The 17,760-nt window shown below is 44.5% G+C and overlaps 1 protein-coding gene and 1 long non-coding RNA gene across 2 annotated transcripts in view; both read right to left on the bottom strand.

Moving 5' to 3' along the window:
- HEBP2 (heme binding protein 2) overlaps window positions 1-5,628 on the bottom strand; it is a 32,317-nt gene extending 26,689 nt beyond the window's left edge. Inside the window, exons 1-3 of the mRNA XM_077292814.1 lie at window positions 5,554-5,628; window positions 5,400-5,433; window positions 5,031-5,111 (exon numbers count right to left, since the gene is read on the bottom strand). Coding sequence (XP_077148929.1) covers window positions 5,031-5,105 — 75 coding nt within the window. The 5' untranslated portion in view covers window positions 5,106-5,111; window positions 5,400-5,433; window positions 5,554-5,628. The remainder of the gene's footprint in view (window positions 1-5,030; window positions 5,112-5,399; window positions 5,434-5,553) is intronic.
- The window catches only part of LOC143807584 (uncharacterized), a 1,151,218-nt gene that overhangs the window by 843,244 nt on the left and 290,214 nt on the right, over window positions 1-17,760 (bottom strand). The gene's annotated exons all lie outside the window — the stretch shown is intronic.

Below are 17,760 nucleotides of genomic sequence, written 5' to 3'. Positions count from 1 at the left end.
ATTGACTCCTCTAAAAATTACTACATGTTGCATTTCCGCGCCAAGCCGCAAACGATGAAACGAGGTTTAATGTTAAATATAGGAATACACAACGCAGGCGGATATATGCGGTACAAACTCTGCGGACACAACCGCAAATGTGAAACCATCCTAAGTCCATGGGGACCCAAACTTTGGCGCTGTAAAATGGTCGTAGTAAGGACTAGGGGGCTGCAAAAGGAAGCAAAATAGGGGTAAAAGCAGGACAATTGCCCTGCAAACACGTGTGGATAACGAAAATGACTTAAAAGAACAGAATAGAAAAAAATAAAAAGCAGGCGGAGGTCTGAGTGAAGCAGTGCCTTGCATGTGTTTTACTGTACTTGTTAATAAAGTAATGAAAAAAACAATGTGGGGTACTTCTATTTTTAGTGAGCAGCCAAGTGAAAGCAGATAGCTGTGAGCTGGTCTTATTATTATGTGAAGGGGCCAATATCCATGGACCTTCCCAACTTATTAATATCAGCCCCTAGTTGGCTGCTTTGCCTTTGCTGATTATTAAAAATGGGGGAACCTAAAATATGAAGTGGGGTTCCCCCTTTTTTTAATAACCAGCTAAGGCAAACCAGACAGCTCGGGGCTGATATTAATAGGCTGGAAAGCCCTTCGCAACCTATTAAGTCAAGCCCTCAGCCGCCCCAGAAATGGTACAACCATTAGATGAGCCAATTCTGGCACTTAGCCTTGGCGCTTCCTGATTGTCCTGGTGTGGTGGCAATCGGGGTATTAAGATTGTAAGGTTGATGTCAGCTGTGTAATGTCCACTGACATCAAGACCACGGGTTAGTAATGAAGAGGCGTCTATCTGGCACCCCCACCACTAACTCAGTAAGTAAAGAGAGAAGAAAACACACCACAAAAAAAAGATGTTTATTTGAAAAAAATCTCCCCAACAATGTAATTGTTTCCCCCATTTATTAAAAAATGATAATAATTAAAAAAAAATTATAATCCACAGGATTCACCGTAATCCACAATTTGGATTGTGGAGAAAGGAGCTGCATGGACTGGATGAAGAAGGCTAGGATTGTCGTGGGACTTCCACATTATGGATTACGGCGGACCATGTGGATTATTTTTCTTATTATTATTTTTGTGGAATATTTTTTTTATTATTATTATTATTATTATTATTATTATCTTTAAATAAATGGGTAAACGAGGGAGTGAGGGAGAGTGGTTTTTTTTTTTTTAAATAAAGTATTATTTTCCTTAACGGGTTAGTAATGGAGGTGTTATAGACGCCGACCCATTACTAACCTCTGGGCTTGATGTCAGCAGACAATACACAGCTGACATACACCCTAAATATTACGCCACTTGCCAACGGACCAGGGTAAGTGGGAAGAGCCGGGCAAAGTGCCAGAATTGGTGCATCTAATGGATGCATATTTTCTGGGGCGGCTGCGGGCTGCTATTTTTAGGCTGTGGAGGGCCAAATATTCATGGACCTTCTCAATCTGAGAATACCAACCCCCAGCTGTCTGCTTTATCTTCGCTGGTTATCAAAAATGGGGTGGACCGCATACCGCTTTTTAACATTATTTATTTAAACAATTAAAAAAAAAAGGCATGTAGGACCCTCTATTTTTGATAACCAGCCAAGATAAAGCAGACAGCTGAGGGCTGCAGCCCGCAGCTGTCAGCTTACCTGTGCTTGTTATCAAAAATAGGGAGGACCCCAAGTCTTGTTTTTAATAATTTTCTTCTAACATGGCTGTGATGGTGCTGGAAATGCTCACACTGGAAAAGCTTTATTAGTCTGACAAACCCAAACAGTAAACCGGTCGAACAGTAAGAAGTCCATGTCTGGGGTTCGGTACTGGACAGTAGGTGTCCGGTACAGACCCTGAACTTTACAGTTTGGGTTCACTCATCCCTAGTAATGTATAAGCAGAAAATTATATATTGTTTGCATACATTTTTAGAGTTAAAGAAGAACTTCCATCTATTTTTTTATTAAATGTGTGTATGTATGCATGTAGAGTAGTGTGAGTATATCATATACAGGTCCTTCTCAAAAAATTAGCATATAGTGTTAAATTTCATTATTTACCATAATGTAATGATTACAATTAAACTTTCATATATTATAGATTCATTATCCACCAACTGAAATTTGTCAGGTCTTTTATTGTTTTAATACTGATGATTTTGGCATACAACTCCTGATAACCCAAAAAACCTGTCTCAATAAATTAGCATATCAAGAAAAGGTTCTCTAAACGACCTATTACCCTAATCTTCTGAATCAACTAATTAACTCTAAACACATGCAAAAGATACCTGAGGCTTTTAAAAACTCCCTGCCTGGTTCATTACTCAAAACCCCCATCATGGGTAAGACTAGCGACCTGACAGATGTCAAGAAGGCCATCATTGACACCCTCAAGCAAGAGGGTAAGACCCAGAAAGAAATTTCTCAACAAATAGGCTGTTCCCAGAGTGCTGTATCAAGGCACCTCAATGGTAAGTCTGTTGGAAGGAAACAATGTGGCAGAAAACGCTGTACAACGAGAAGAGGTGACCGGACCCTGAGGAAGATTGTGGAGAAGGACCGATTCCAGACCTTGGGGAACCTGAGGAAGCAGTGGACTGAGTCTGGCGTGTGCAGGAAATGGGCTACAGGTGCCGCATTCCCCAGGTAAAGCCACTTTTGAACCATAAACAGCGGCAGAAGCGCCTGACCTGGGCTACAGAGAAGCAGCACTGGACTGTTGCTAAGTGGTCCCAAGTACTTTTTTCTGATGAAAGCAAATTTTGCATGTCATTCGGAAATCAAGGTGCCAGAGTCTGGAGGAAGACTGGGGAGAAGGAAATGCCAAAATGCCTGAAGTCCAGTGTCAAGTACCCACAGTCAGTGATGGTGTGGGGTGCCATGTCAGCTGCTGGTGTTGGTCCACTGTGTTTCATCAAGGGCAGGGTCAATGCAGCTAGCTATCAGGAGATTTTGGAGCACTTCATGCTTCCATCGGCTGAAATGCTTTATGGAGATGAAGATTTCATTTTTCAGCACGACCTGGCACCTGCTCACAGTGCCAAAACCACTGGTAAATGGTTTACTGACCATGGTATTACTGTGCTCAATTGGCCTGCCAACTCTCCTGACCTGAACCCCATAGAGAATCTGTGGGATATTGTGAAGAGAAAGTTGAGAGACGCAAGACCCAACACTCTGGATGAGCTTAAGGCCGCTATTGAAGCATCCTGGGCCTCCATAACATCTCAGCAGTGTCACAGGCTGATTGCCTCCATGCCACGCCGCATTGAAGCAGTCATTTCTGCCAAAGGATTCCCGACCAAGTATTGAGTGCATAACTGAACATTATTATTTGATGGTTTTTTTGTTTGTTATTAAAAAACACTTTTATTTGATTGGACGGGTGAAATATGCTAATTTATTGAGACAGGTTTTTTGGGTTATCAGGAGTTGTATGCCAAAATCATCAGTATTAAAACAATAAAAGACCTGACAAATTTCAGTTGGTGGATAATGAATCTATAATATATGAAAGTTTAATTGTAATCATTACATTATGGTAAATAATGAAATTTAACACTATATGCTAATTTTTTGAGAAGGACCTGTACTGTACTCACCTATGGCTGCTCTCTCTGGGATCCAGCGCTGTTCTGCTTCGCTTCTCAGTGACATCGCCACAATTCCGATGATCTGGGTCACTGTTTGCTCTATGCATGAGCCGGAAGTCTCAATTACAATGTAAGCCTATGGAGCTTCTTTCATAGCTTCTTTCTAATGCTCCATAGGCTTACATTGTAAAAGCCACTTCCAGCTCACGCAGAGGTCAGGGTGACTCAAAGAGTCAGCAGAGCACTGACGTCACTGAGAAGAGGAGCACAACGGCACTGGATCCTGTAGAAGGCAGATGTAGGTGAGTATAATAATACACTCATACTATACTACATGCACATATACACTCATTTAATAAAAAATATAAAGAGTGCTTCTTTAATAACTACCATGGCAATATTATCACTACTGTATATGCTGGGGTTATATATGTTATATTGTAATATTATTACTATTATATCTTATATAGCAGTAATATTGGAAATCTAGATAGTAGTAAATCTTGATTTCTTGCAGGCAGGGTAATTTAAGTAATAAAGACCCAAATCTGGGTGAAGGGGACGGTTTCGGCATGGGCCTGTGTGCTTTCAAATGCCAAGGCTCAATTTTAGCCCCAGTCCTTCCCTACAGTAAATAATGCCGGATCCACCATTCACAATAGAAGATTGTCACAGTTCATCCTCCAACCCATCCTTGCAGAATTATTTTTATCAGGTCAGAAAGCATGCCTAGAAAAGATTACCACTTAAAGGGTTGTCCAGCCATTGGCTACAAGTCTGCAGATACTCTATGAGGCTGCAGACTTGTGAATCCTCACATCGCGCACATTGTGCACTGTCAGGATTCAACGATGCCAGCGCTGGGAGATGCGGGCACGTTACCACAAGTATGTGATTTGCATACATGCGTGCACGTGCCAACTAGATGAGCGCAGCCTCACTAAATACAAGTGTGTTGATCGATGTCTAGTTGGAATGTGGCCAGAAGTATGCAAATCACACACTTGCGGTCACATGACCACCCACTTGCGGCACTGGAGAATCCTAACAGCATGTAGTGCGCACGATGTGAGGATTTACAAGTCTGCAGCCACATAGAGTCCCTGCAGACTTGTAGCCTAAGACAACCCCTTTAAGTCAATGAGTCATTTCCAGATTATTGCGGTCTATGGTCCATGTGTACCGTAAAGCATATCTTTATGTGTGGTTAACAGCAGCACAGGCAAGATGGCTACCAACATTATCATGTAATCAAGGTAAAATTAAAAAAAATCTACAAGCAGAAAATAATTTAAAAAAAACACATAGATTAAAAGAAAAGAATAATCTTCAAAATATACATAGGCGATACATTTCCTTTACAGGTCCACTTGAAAAAATATAAGAAAACCGGACTGTACCGTAGTTTCCATCGCCGTCCATTTAGGTGTTTGAAGTTCAGAAGAAAATAAAGCTTGTTTCACAGTCTTCCGCATTGCTTACTGAAAAATACATGTACTATTTAAAATCTATTCACTATTATTGGAAAAATTATGACTAAATGCTATGCCCACATCTGCCTTCGGAGGCGCTGACACAGATTCCACCACATTGCCAAAACAGTGACGGAAACCTGACAAGTTTGTGGGATCCTTCCGGACTGGTGATGTCTGGTATGTGAGTCAGTCCCCGGCATAAATCCCAATATTCTGTCCGAAATCCATGCAGTCTATGAAATCAGCCAGCCTGCCAAAGGCTATACTATGGATATTATAGGGTCATTCCCTTACCTTATTCTCGGCGGGCGTCTGACACCTCAGTGATCTGTACAGGCAGAGAAATAACACTATACAGTATATCAGGACATGTACAATTGTGTGTTCCCCTTATATAATGATCTGCGGACACACAGTATATAGAGAGAACACAAAGCCACATACAGACCTCTCCCGGGCTCCGCCGTCGCTGTCAGCTCCGGTTCCTCTGGCTCTATATGGGGCAGGGTCTGGAGGCTGCCTGACAGGGGATCTTTGTGTTTTGTAGGATAAGATGTGGTTTTGTAACAACTATGATTGCAGGCCTCTCCTGCTCCGCACACTAGGGGGCGCTGCTTGTATAACACTTTTCTAATGCTTTAAATGCCGATTGTATACACTAGGCTTTAGTATCTGTGCATCATTTATATTTATTACAAAATAGCGATATCACCTAAATCCACATATTGTGTAACTTAAAATGCAGACATTGCACGTGACACATGTTCACACACAGCAGATTTGTTGAAGAAGTTTCAGGTCTCTATATAAGGACTTGCAGCAGTCCATGCACATGCACAGATGCCCCCATGTAGAGATTGTACAACAGATTTTAGATTGCAGAATTCTATACACTAAATCTACCGTGTGCACACAGGCCATCACAGTATGCATTTGGCACTACACACTGCAGTACACCTGCAAAAAATGTCTCATTATGGGTTCGCTCGTCGGATCGCTCTAGGGCCAATGTTATTCAATGACGCAGTGCAGATCTGAGTATATTTTTCCAGCATTATTCAGCATGCTGTGATTTCACTCCATAATTGGACAGTGTGAGAAAAAAAATCACAAGGGTGGTTATTAATGGAGCACACTCGGACTGGGTCGCGGTTAGCAGTGGGGTACCACAGGGGTCAGTATTGGGCCCTCTTCTATTTAACATATTTATTAATGACCTTGTAGGGGGCATTCAGAGTAGAATTTCAATATTTGCAGATGACACTAAACTCTGCAGGGTAATCAATACAGGGGAGGACAATTTTATATTACAGGATGATTTATGTAAACTAGAAGCTTGGGCTGATAAATGGCAAATGAGCTTTAATGGGGATAAATGTAAGGTCATGCACTTGGGTAGAAGTAATAAGCTGTATAACTATGTGCTTAATTCTAAAACTCTGGGCAAAACCGTCAATGAAAAAGACCTGGGTGTATGGGTGGATGACAAACTCATATTCAGTGGCCAGTGTCAGGCAGCTGCTACAAAGGCAAATAAAATAATGGGATGCATTAAAAGAGGCATAGATGCTCATGAGGAGAACATAATTTTACCTCTATACAAGTCACTAGTGCGACCACACTTAGAATACTGTGCACAGTTCTGGTCTCCGGTGTATAAGAAAGACATAGCTGAACTGGAGCGGGTGCAGAGAAGAGCGACCAAGGTTATTAGAGGACTGGGGGGTCTGCAATACCAAGATAGGTTATTACACTTGGGGCTATTTAGTTTGGAAAAACGAAGACTAAGGGGTGATCTTATGTTAATGTATAAATATATGAGGGGACAGTACAAAGACCTTTCTGATGATCTTTTTAATCATAGACCGGTGACAGGGACAAGGGGGCATCCTCTACGTCTGGAGGAAAGAAGGTTTAAGCATAATAACAGACGCGGATTCTTTACTGTAAGAGCAGTGAGACTATGGAACTCTCTGCCGTATGATGTTGTAATGAGTGATTCATTACTTAAATTTAAGAGGGGAATGGATGCCTTTCTTGAAAAGTATAATGTTACAGGTTATTTATATTAGATTCCTTGATAGGGCGTTGATCCAGAGAACTAGTCTGATTGCCGAATGTGGAGTCGGAAAGGAATTTTTTTCCCCAATGTGGAGCTTACTCTTACCACATGGGTTTTTTTTGCCTTCCTCTGGATCAACATGTTAGGGCATGTTAGGTTAGGCTATGGGGTGAACTAGATGGACTTAAAGTCTTCCTTCAACCTTAATAACTATGTAACTATGTAACATGCCATGCAGACCACAAGTATACGGACCATCATTTTATGGTCCACCAGTATATGGACCACCAGTATATGGACCACCGGTATACGGACCACCAGTATACGGACCACCAGTATACGGACCACCAGTATATGGACCACCAGTATACAGACCACCAGTATATGGACCACCAGTATACGGACCACCAGTATACGGACCACCAGTATACGGACCATCAGTAATACGGACCACCAGTATACGGACCATCAGTATATGGACCACCAGTATATGGACCATCAGTAATACGGACCATCAGTATACAGACCACCAGTATATGGACCATCAGTATATGGACCACCAGTATACGGACCACCAGTATACGGACCATCAGTAATACGGACCACCAGTATACGGACCATCAGTATATGGACCACCAGTATACGGACCATCAGTAATACGGACCATCAGTATACAGACCACCAGTATATGGACCACCAGTATACGGACCACCAGTATACGGACCACCAGTATACAGGCCATCAGTGAACGGACCACCAGTATACGGACCATCAGTAATACGGACCACCAGTATACGGACCTTCAGTATATGGACCATCAGTATACGGACCATCAGTAATATGGACCATCAGTATACGGACCACCAGTATACGGACCATCAGTATACGGACCACCAGTATACAGACCATCAGTATACGGACCACCAGTATACGGACCATCAGTATACGGACCACCAGTATACAGACCATCAGTAATACGGACCACCAGTATACGGACCACCAGTATACGGACCATCAGTATACGGACCACCAGTATACGGACCTTCAGTATATGGACCACCAGTATACGGACCATCAGTAATGCGGACCATCAGTATACTGACCACCAGTATACGGACCATCAGTATACGGACCACCAGTATACGGACCATCAGTAATACGGACCACCAGTATACGGACCACCAGTATACGGACCATCAGTATACGGACCACCAGTATACGGACCATCAGTAATACGGACCACCAGTATACGGACCACCAGTATACGGACCATCAGTAATACGGACCACCAGTATACGGACCTTCAGTATATGGACCACCAGTATACGGACCACCAGTATACGGACCATCAGTAATACGGACCATCAGTATACGGACCACCAGTATACGGACCATCAGTATACGGACCACCAGTATACAGACCATCAGTATACGGACCACCAGTATACGGACCATCAGTATACGGACCACCAGTATACGGACCATCAGTAATACGGACCACCAGTATACGGACCACCAGTATACGGACCATCAGTATACGGACCACCAGTATACGGACCATCAGTATATGTACCCCCAGTATACGGACAACCAGTATATGGACCACCAGTATATGGACCACCAGTATACAGACCATCAGTATACAGATCACCAGTATACAGATCACCAGTATACGGACCACAAGTAAACGGACCATCAGTATACGGACTACCAGTATACGGACCATCAGTATACGGACCATCAGTATACAGATCACCAGTATACGGACCACCAGTATACCAACCACAGTATATGGACCACCAGTATACAGACCATCAGTATACGGACCACCAGTATGCAGACCATCAGTATACAGACCACCAGTATACGGACCATCAGTATATGGACCACCAGTATATGGACCACCAGTATACAGACCATCAGTATACGGACCACCAGTATGCGGACCATCAGTATACAGATCACCAGTATACAGATCACCAGTATACGGACCATCAGTATACCAACCACACCACAGTATACGGACTACCAGTATACGGACCATCAGTATACAGACCATCAGTATACAGATCACCAGTATACGGATCACCAGTATACCGACCACAGTATATGGACCACCAGTATACAGACCATCAGTATACGGACCACCAGTATACAGACCACCAGTATACAGACCATCAGTAATACGGACGACCAGTATACGGACCATCAGTAAACAGATCACCAGCATACGGACCATCAGTATACGGACCACCAGTATACAGACCATCAGTCTACAGACCACCAGTATACAGACCATCAGTAATACGGACCTTCAGTATACGGACCATCAATAATACGGACCACCAGTATACGGACCATCAGTATGCGGACCATCAGTATACGGACCACCAGTATACCGACCACAGGTATATGGACCACCAGTATACGGACCATCAATAATATGGACCACCAGTATGCGGACCATCAGTATACGGACCACCAGCATACCGACCACAGGTATATGGACCACCAGTATACGGACCATCAATAATACGGACCACCAGTATATGGACCATCAGTATGCGGACCATCAGTATACGGACCACCAGTATACCGACCACAGGTATATGAACCACCAGTATACGGATCATCAGTATAACATCCGATTATTACAGCTACATTACAGTTCTGAAAAAAAGAAAACTGTGAATGGTCCAGTAAAGGATTAATAGCTGCTGAGTAACCAGGGTAAGACGCAGCAACAGACACAGAGTTCAGCGGTACTCCCAGAGGGGGTAAGCCATCAAAAAAAAGGACTCGGGTTGTCCGTCGAACCAGAGTACAGAAGAGACAGATTGGGTCGGCAGCCAGTTCACAAACAGCAGCAGGGCCATACAGAAACTGCGCATAATAAGAGGTGGAAATCCTGACAGGGTCAAAGTAATTCAGAGATCTTATACAGACTCCGGTGACAGTATTGGTTGCAAATCCCTCTTTGTTGAAGTAAACTGGTTAAACGTTTCAGCGCCTCAGTCTTTCATTTGGACAATAGCCGTCGATCCAGGATCGGGGTCATCACAGCTGAGAGGACCTGCTGCTAATCAAGTAAGTGTCTGTTCCTTCATGATATCCCTTACATTGTGCATCGCTTGAGGCCACAGCACCGGGTCAAGCCACTAGTGACATCCCCCTCAAGAGACGGACCTCATTGATCTGGTGCTGGGTACCTCGGTCTCCCGGGCATCACAACTGGCGTCACGAACAGGATTGGACCAGCCCGTACACCGGGTATTGTGTGCCGTAATTGGAGTCTGAAGCTGTGAAGGTTTGGATGAAAAATCTTGGAAATTGACTTTGTTAAAGAGGATCCCGTTCCCCATTGAAAACTATTGAAAGTGACTTTTCTCCATTGGTTATAATGGGGTAAAAATGGCTGCCATCCCCTGATGTAATCATCTCATAACCGTTAGGCACAAAACTGTTAATCGAGCTACGTCATTACCGAAGCCCCTGTCTAACTGAAAAACTTCAAAATCCACCATCACAGAGCGTGCGGCAGTTAGAGGCAGCAGGGGGCGTGTCATTGTCATCCTGCTGCACAGAGGAACGAATCTACATTATCTAGACGGAAGCTGGGACCGGAGGGGTCTGGATTAACTAAGGGGGTACAGTATGTCGCAGCACAGAGACGCCGCAGCACCCGGCGACGCTAATGCAGCTGAAAGACAGAGTGTCGATAGAGAGCCTGGCAGCGCAGCAGTGCAAGGAGTGGTGCCCATCATGCCGGTGTTGATGCCATATACCTAGGGTGGCCCGTGGCTTCCAATGTATGAAGGTGAACCTAATACCCTTGACGGTTTCAGGGAAAAGATGCTGGCTCATTTTGATATGTTCCCCGTGGGTGAAGCTCAGCGTGTTAGTCTCCTGATGATGCAGTTAAGTGGCCATGCTAAGCGAGAAGTCACGGCATGGGCAATTGATCTAAAAGGTACTGTTGAACGCATATTTGCTGGATTAAAAGCTACATTTGAAACCACTGCCAGCAGCAAAGCTAAAGTACGATTCTTTAATTGCAAACAAAAAGCTAATGAGGGCGTGAGAGATTTTGCCTTAAACCTGCAGGAAGCCCTTAAATCCCTTACACTGGCTGAACCCATTTTTAACACAGGAGCCGATAAACTGCTAAGAGATCAATTTATTGAGGGACTCTACACCCCTTCTCACTGGGGGCATGTGAGCATGCTTGTTTTTAAGAACCCTGAATTGACATTTGCCCAATTAAAAGAGAGCACTATACGTCTCCAGCTGGCAGAGGCACCTCGGGATCAGGATCTCACACAACCCATGGCAGATGCACTTCAGCAACGGGGAATGCCAGTGACATCAGCTACGTCCAGTGCCAGTGCTAAGTCCCTGGGGCCCATTACTAATGAGGCTCTTCAGCAAAAGCTTGACTCTTTAACTGATGTTGTTGCTTCAATGGCTAAAACCATGCAGGAGATGAGAGAACCCAAGATGGAGTTGGCAAACCGTAGAGAGGATGTTCCATGGATGAGGTCCTGGAGATACCCGACATGGAGAGGACGACCCCGTGACCGCTACCAACCGGATGGACAGCCCATTTGCCGCCGTTGCCAGCAGCCAGGCCACTTTGCACGAAATTGTGATTTAAACGGGAACCCCCTGGGAATGCGGGCCGCTTCGCAGGAATGAATTTTCAAGGCCCAACACCCTGGCACGACAGGTACATCGGAGGACGACCCATCATCCCTATCGTGCTGGACTTCCCCTTAACGCTTTGCTGGATACAGGTTCCCAGATTTCATCTATACCATATATCCTTTATAAGAGGTACTGGGCTGAGGTAGATATTGATAAAGGACCCTCTGATGTTGAACTGGATATATGGGCCAGTAATGGTAAGTTGGTACCGAAACTAGGATTCAGGGAGATGACCAAAAAGATTGGTAAAGCAGAATTGAAGAAACAGGGTATAATTGTCGTTGATGTTGACCGACAGAACTGTGAACCAACTGTATTGATAGGAATGAATGTGTTAGAGAACTGCTTTTCCGAAGTTATTTCTGTCTTACAACAAATTGCTGAAACCGCCCGATCCTGCCAGCAGAGAGTTCTCCGGAGGGAAATAAAAGTATTAATGTTAAGGCAACAGATAGAAGTTGCAGGTGGAGAAATCGGCAGTGTGAGGGTGAGTGATCCAACGTCTATTGTAATCCCACCAAAAACAGAAATGCTGGTATGGTGTAGAGCGGCCATTGGTACTAAAGGACGAGACTATCAAGCCTTAATAGAACCAGCATACACCGACAGCAGGCCCACTATACTCACGGCACGAGGGGTGGTCGAGGTACACCGGGGACGGGTGCCGGTACGACTTTTGAACTGTGGAGAGGAAGAGGTCACTTTGCCAAGGTACGCTACAGTGGCAAAGTTATACACTGTTGACAACAATGCCATCACAACCGTTGAGCCCTTAGAATCGACCTGTCAGGTGGAAAATAACGGCTCAGATGGAGAATCGGAGGATTGGTGCCAACAGCTAGACGTGGGTGTAGATTCAACACCTACCCATCAAAGGCAAGGGGTATATAGATTAGTGACGGAATATGAACAGGTCTTCAGTAAACACCCATTGGACTTCGGACGGATAGAAGGGGTGGAACATACAATCCCCACCGGTGACCATCCCCCGATAAAAGAAAGATATAGACCCATACCGCCTGCTCACTATCAATGCGCGAAGGACATGCTGAGAGAGATGAAACAGGCCGGGGTAATAAGAGATAGTTGTAGCCCTTGGGCGGCCCCTCTGGTGATTGTCAAAAAAAAGGACGGAACCATGAGAATGTGCGTAGACTACCGGCGGATTAATAACATCACCCATAAAGACGCCTATCCCTTGCCTAGGATAGAAGAGTCCTTGACTGCTTTGAAATCTGCTAATTATTTTTCCACCTTAGACTGAACAAGCGGGTATTGGCAAGTCCATGTGGCTGAGAAGGATAAAGAAAAAAACGGCATTCACCACACCAATGGGTCTAAGCGAATTTAATCGCATGCCGTTCGGACTCTGCAACGCATCCGGTACGTTCCAGCGACTGATGGAATGTTGCCTTGGACACAAGAACTTCGAGACCGTCCTCCTGTACCTAGATGATGTGATCGTCTACTCAAAGACTTACGAACAGCACTTAACAGACCTGGCAGAGGTGTTCGAAGCCTTATCCAAGTATGGTATGAAAATCAAACCATCCAAATGTCACCTTCTCAAGCCAAAGGTACAATACTTAGGGCACATCGTGAGTTCGGAGGGAGTAGCACCGGATCCCGAGAAAATAACTGCCATAAGGGATTGGCCAAGACCTACCAACGCAAAAGAAGTGAGGCAATTCTTGGGATTGGTGGGTTACTATCGCAGATTTATAAAAGGATTTACCAAGTTGGCAGCACCCTTGCAAGACGCTTTGGTAGGGCAGACGAAGAAACCTTCGAACCGAAACCCTCCTTTTCAGTGGGGCGACGAAAGAGAATACTCCTTTGAGCGACTAAAGAAGGCACTAACCGGAGAAGAAGTTCTAGCGTATCCGGATTACCATCAACCTTTCATCCTCTACACCGATGCCAGTAATGTAGGATTGGGAGCGGTGCTGTCGCAAAAACAAGAAGGTCGGAAGAAAGTCATCGCCTTTGCAAGTAGAAAACTCCGGCCTACTGAAAGAAATTCTGAAAATTATAGCTCCTTCAAATTGGAGCTACTGGCAGTAGTTTGGGCTGTGATTGAACGTTTCAAACACTATTTGACCGGTGCAGAATTTATTGTCTATACTGACAACAATCCGTTGACCCATCTAGACACGGCTAAATTAGGTGCGTTAGAACAGCGATGGATAGCCCGGTTATCTAATTACAACTTCGTGATCAAGTATCGAGCAGGTCGTAAGAATGGAAATGCCGATGCCCTATCCCGGATGCCACACTTGAGAGATGTAGAAGAAGAAACGGGGGAGCTTGAAGAAATTGAACTACCAGCCTTTCATCAGCCCAAGGCAAAACATCGTCAGTCAAATACCTATCAGAAACAACAAGAAGTGAATTTTAATCCGTTAGCACACCATAGATGGGCTGACACCCAAGATAGCAATCCGGCTGTGAAGCTAGTAAAGGAACTATTGACTGAGCAAAGTGCATATCCCGATGAGGATGCCCCAGAAGAGACGCATCAACTCTGGAAAGAGAGAGGCAAAATGTTCCTGTATCAAGGGAAACTCTGTAGAAGATACACCAATCCGAAAACACATGAATTGGTTTGGCAGATTATCGTGCCTAAACAAGATGTGAGGATGGTCCTCGAGGCTTACCACAATGGTGCTGGTCACTTTGGTTGGAAAAAGCTAGAAGTACTTCTGAGAGAAAGATTTTATTGGGTCGGGATGAGAAAATCAATCGAACAGTGGTGTAGAAACTGTGGCCCGTGCAACCTCAGAAGGAACGATCAAAAGAGCCAAAGAGCACCACTGCAGCCCATAATCACCAAACAACCACTTGAACTGGTAGCCATAGACCACGTGAAGTTGACACCGAGCCGGTCTGGTTACATCTATGCCTTGACCATCGTGGACCATTATTCGCGCTTCTTGGTAGTAGTACCTGTAAAAGATCTGACTGCAAAAACAGCAACCAAAGCGTTCCAAACGTACTTTTGTAGACCCCATGGATATCCGGAACAGGTTCTCACTGACCAGGGTACAGCCTTTGAATCAGAGATCTTCAGAGAATTCTGTAATATGTATGGTTGCAAAAAGATCCGGACGACGGACTATCATCCGCAAACAAACGGCTTATGTGAGAAGATGAACCATATTGTGATAGACCTACTAAAAACTTTACCTGAAACGGAAAGGAATCAATGGCCAGAGAAATTGCCTGACTTGGTGGATCTGTATAATCATGTCCCGGTGAGCTCTACGAACTGCACCCCAGCTTATCTTATGCGTGCAAGACCCGGCCAATTACCAATCGATCTAGAAATGGGAATTCTGAAACCAGACGCAGAAGTTCAAGACTCCAATTGGGATGTCGTACGGCAAAAGCAGTATCGCCAAGTGCAAGAGAGTGTGGAAAGAAGCCTCCAGCAAACCAGAGAAAGACAAGAGCGAACTTTCAACCAGAATGCTCTAGCAACTCCATTAAGACCGGGTGACCAAGTACTCAAGAGGAATCGTCGAACCAATAAACTGGATAATCAATGGGAAGCCGTACCCTACACAGTTTTACCAACAAGAATGGATAATCCTAAAATGTGTCTCATTAGCAAAAACAGAGGTTTAACATCTGTACTAGTGTCAAGAGACAATCTTAAATTATGTCCGGAAACGTTGAAAGAGCCAGAAGTTGTCCAGCCAGAATCAGAAGTTATTCAACCTAAACAGGTTCAACCAGTAAAGGAAAAAGAGGAGGAAATGTATCACACCTGTATAGGAGACTTTCCCAAAACCCTACTAACATACCATGGTGCAGTAGTGGTTCCCATGGTGGCCTTTTATCCAACACCGAACCCAATATTAGAAGTCCCAAGACAGGAAGAGGCTGACCCCGTACTACAAGAGGTTCCAGGTCAGGAAGAACAGATTCCTGATCAGAGTGATCCCATTCACGGTGGACTTGCCAACCCCATAGTGGTGGAATTATCTTTAGCAGAGAGGGCAGATACTATATCCGCAGTAGACAGAAGTACACCACATAAAGAGACACCGCTATCACGTAGATCCCAGCGTAGTACCCAGGGTCAATTACCGGCCAGGTATGCGGATTACCAACTATAAGACTATAGTCATCGTTATCGTTCTGTAACGTTTAAGCCCAGTACCTACAGAGACTTACCTGTATGAACTTCTTATATATTCTTGAACTTTTTATCAGCCCGGAAACACTAAATCAAAGCTCCGGAAAGACTGCTTTGTGAACTTTGCTTCTTAGTACCTTCAAGGATAGAACTGTTTTAATGGACGCAATTTGAAGTGACTTTTTACAGAATTCCATTTTTTTGCTTCTTCGAGTGGTTTTTGTAACTTTTCATTTTTAAGACTCTGTACATATCAATTGTTATTTCAAAATGTTATCGTCCCACAGTCCCGGAGTACTGTTCTTAACTAAGGGGGAATGTGGCGCCCCTAGGGGTATTTGCCACAAAAATAGTTATTGACACCAAATACAAATACTAAAATAGCAAGACTGCACTACCATCTCCGGCCAGAAGGGGGAGCTCCAGAGACTCCCCTTGATCTATTCTGGTCTGAGAAAAGGACTGGCAGTTGGGCTGAGGAGCTGAAAGTGAGAGGTCGTATAACTGGACTCCTAACAGCCCTATAACGGATTATAGGCCCGTAATACCCATAGTAGGAAAAGAGGAATAGAGAAAAAGGACATTGTGAGAACCGGGTAGCAATAACCTCTACCCAGAACAGGCGCAGAGACGGATACCGGATCCCTGGCTATATTCATTATATATAATACAGCAACCGGAAGGAAGTGAGGTGATATCAGCTTCACCAGGGTAAGACGCAGCAACAGACACAGAGTTCAGCGGTACTCCCAGAGGAGGTAAGCCGACAAAAAAAAGGACTCGGGTTGTCCGTCGAACCAGAGTACAGAAGAGACAGATTGGGTCGGCAGCCAGTTCACAAACAGCAGCAGGGCCATACAGAAACTGCGCATAATAAGAGGTGGAAATCCTGACAGGGTCAAAGTAATTCAGAGTTCTTATACAGACTCCGGTGACAGTATTGGTTGCAAATCCCTCTTTGTTGAAGTAAACTGGTTAAACGTTTCAGCGCCACAGTCTTTCATTTGGACAATAGCCGTCGATCCAGGATCGGGGTCATCACAGCTGAGAGGACCTGCTGCTAATCAAGTAAGTGTCTGTTCCTTCATGATATCCCTTACATTGTGCATCGCCTGAGGCCACAGCACCGGGTCAAGCCACTAGTGACATCCCCCTCAAGAGATGGACCTCATTGATCTGGTGCTGGGTACCTCGGTCTCCCGGGCGTCACACTAGCGTCGGGGACATGTTGTGAATTTACTTTTTGGCTCCCTCTAGTGGCTACTAGTGATTTGACTCTGGGTTTGTCAGTCATTCCTTTTATTCTCACCTGGGTCGTTAGGTCAGGGGTGTTGCTATATAAGCTCCCTGGACCTTCAGTTCAATGCCTGGCAACGTTGATATCAGAGCTAATCTGTAGTGCTCTTGTCTACTGATCCTGGTTCCTGCTTGATTAAGCTAAGTCTGCTTTTTTGCTTTTTGCAATTCGCTATTGTTTGCATTTTTTGTCCAGCTTGTATATTATCTGTATCCTGACCTTGCTGGAAGCTCTAGGGCGGCTGGTGTTCTCCCCCCGGGCCGTTAGACGGTTCGGGGGTTCTTGAATCTCCAGCGTGGATTTTTGATAGGGTTTTTGTTGACCATATAAGTTATCTTACTATATTCTGCTATTAGTAAGTGGGCCTCTCTGTGCTAAACCTAGTTCATCTCTGTGTTTGTCATTTCCTCTTACCTCACCGTTATTATTTGTGGGGGGCTTGTATCCTACT

The sequence above is a fragment of the Ranitomeya variabilis genome, chromosome 2, assembly GCF_051348905.1.
Source record: "Ranitomeya variabilis isolate aRanVar5 chromosome 2, aRanVar5.hap1, whole genome shotgun sequence".
In the NCBI taxonomy this organism is placed as follows: Eukaryota; Metazoa; Chordata; class Amphibia; order Anura; family Dendrobatidae; genus Ranitomeya; species Ranitomeya variabilis.
Note: the sequence above shows the minus strand (reverse complement) of the source record. Positions and strands in the feature narration are given on the sequence as shown.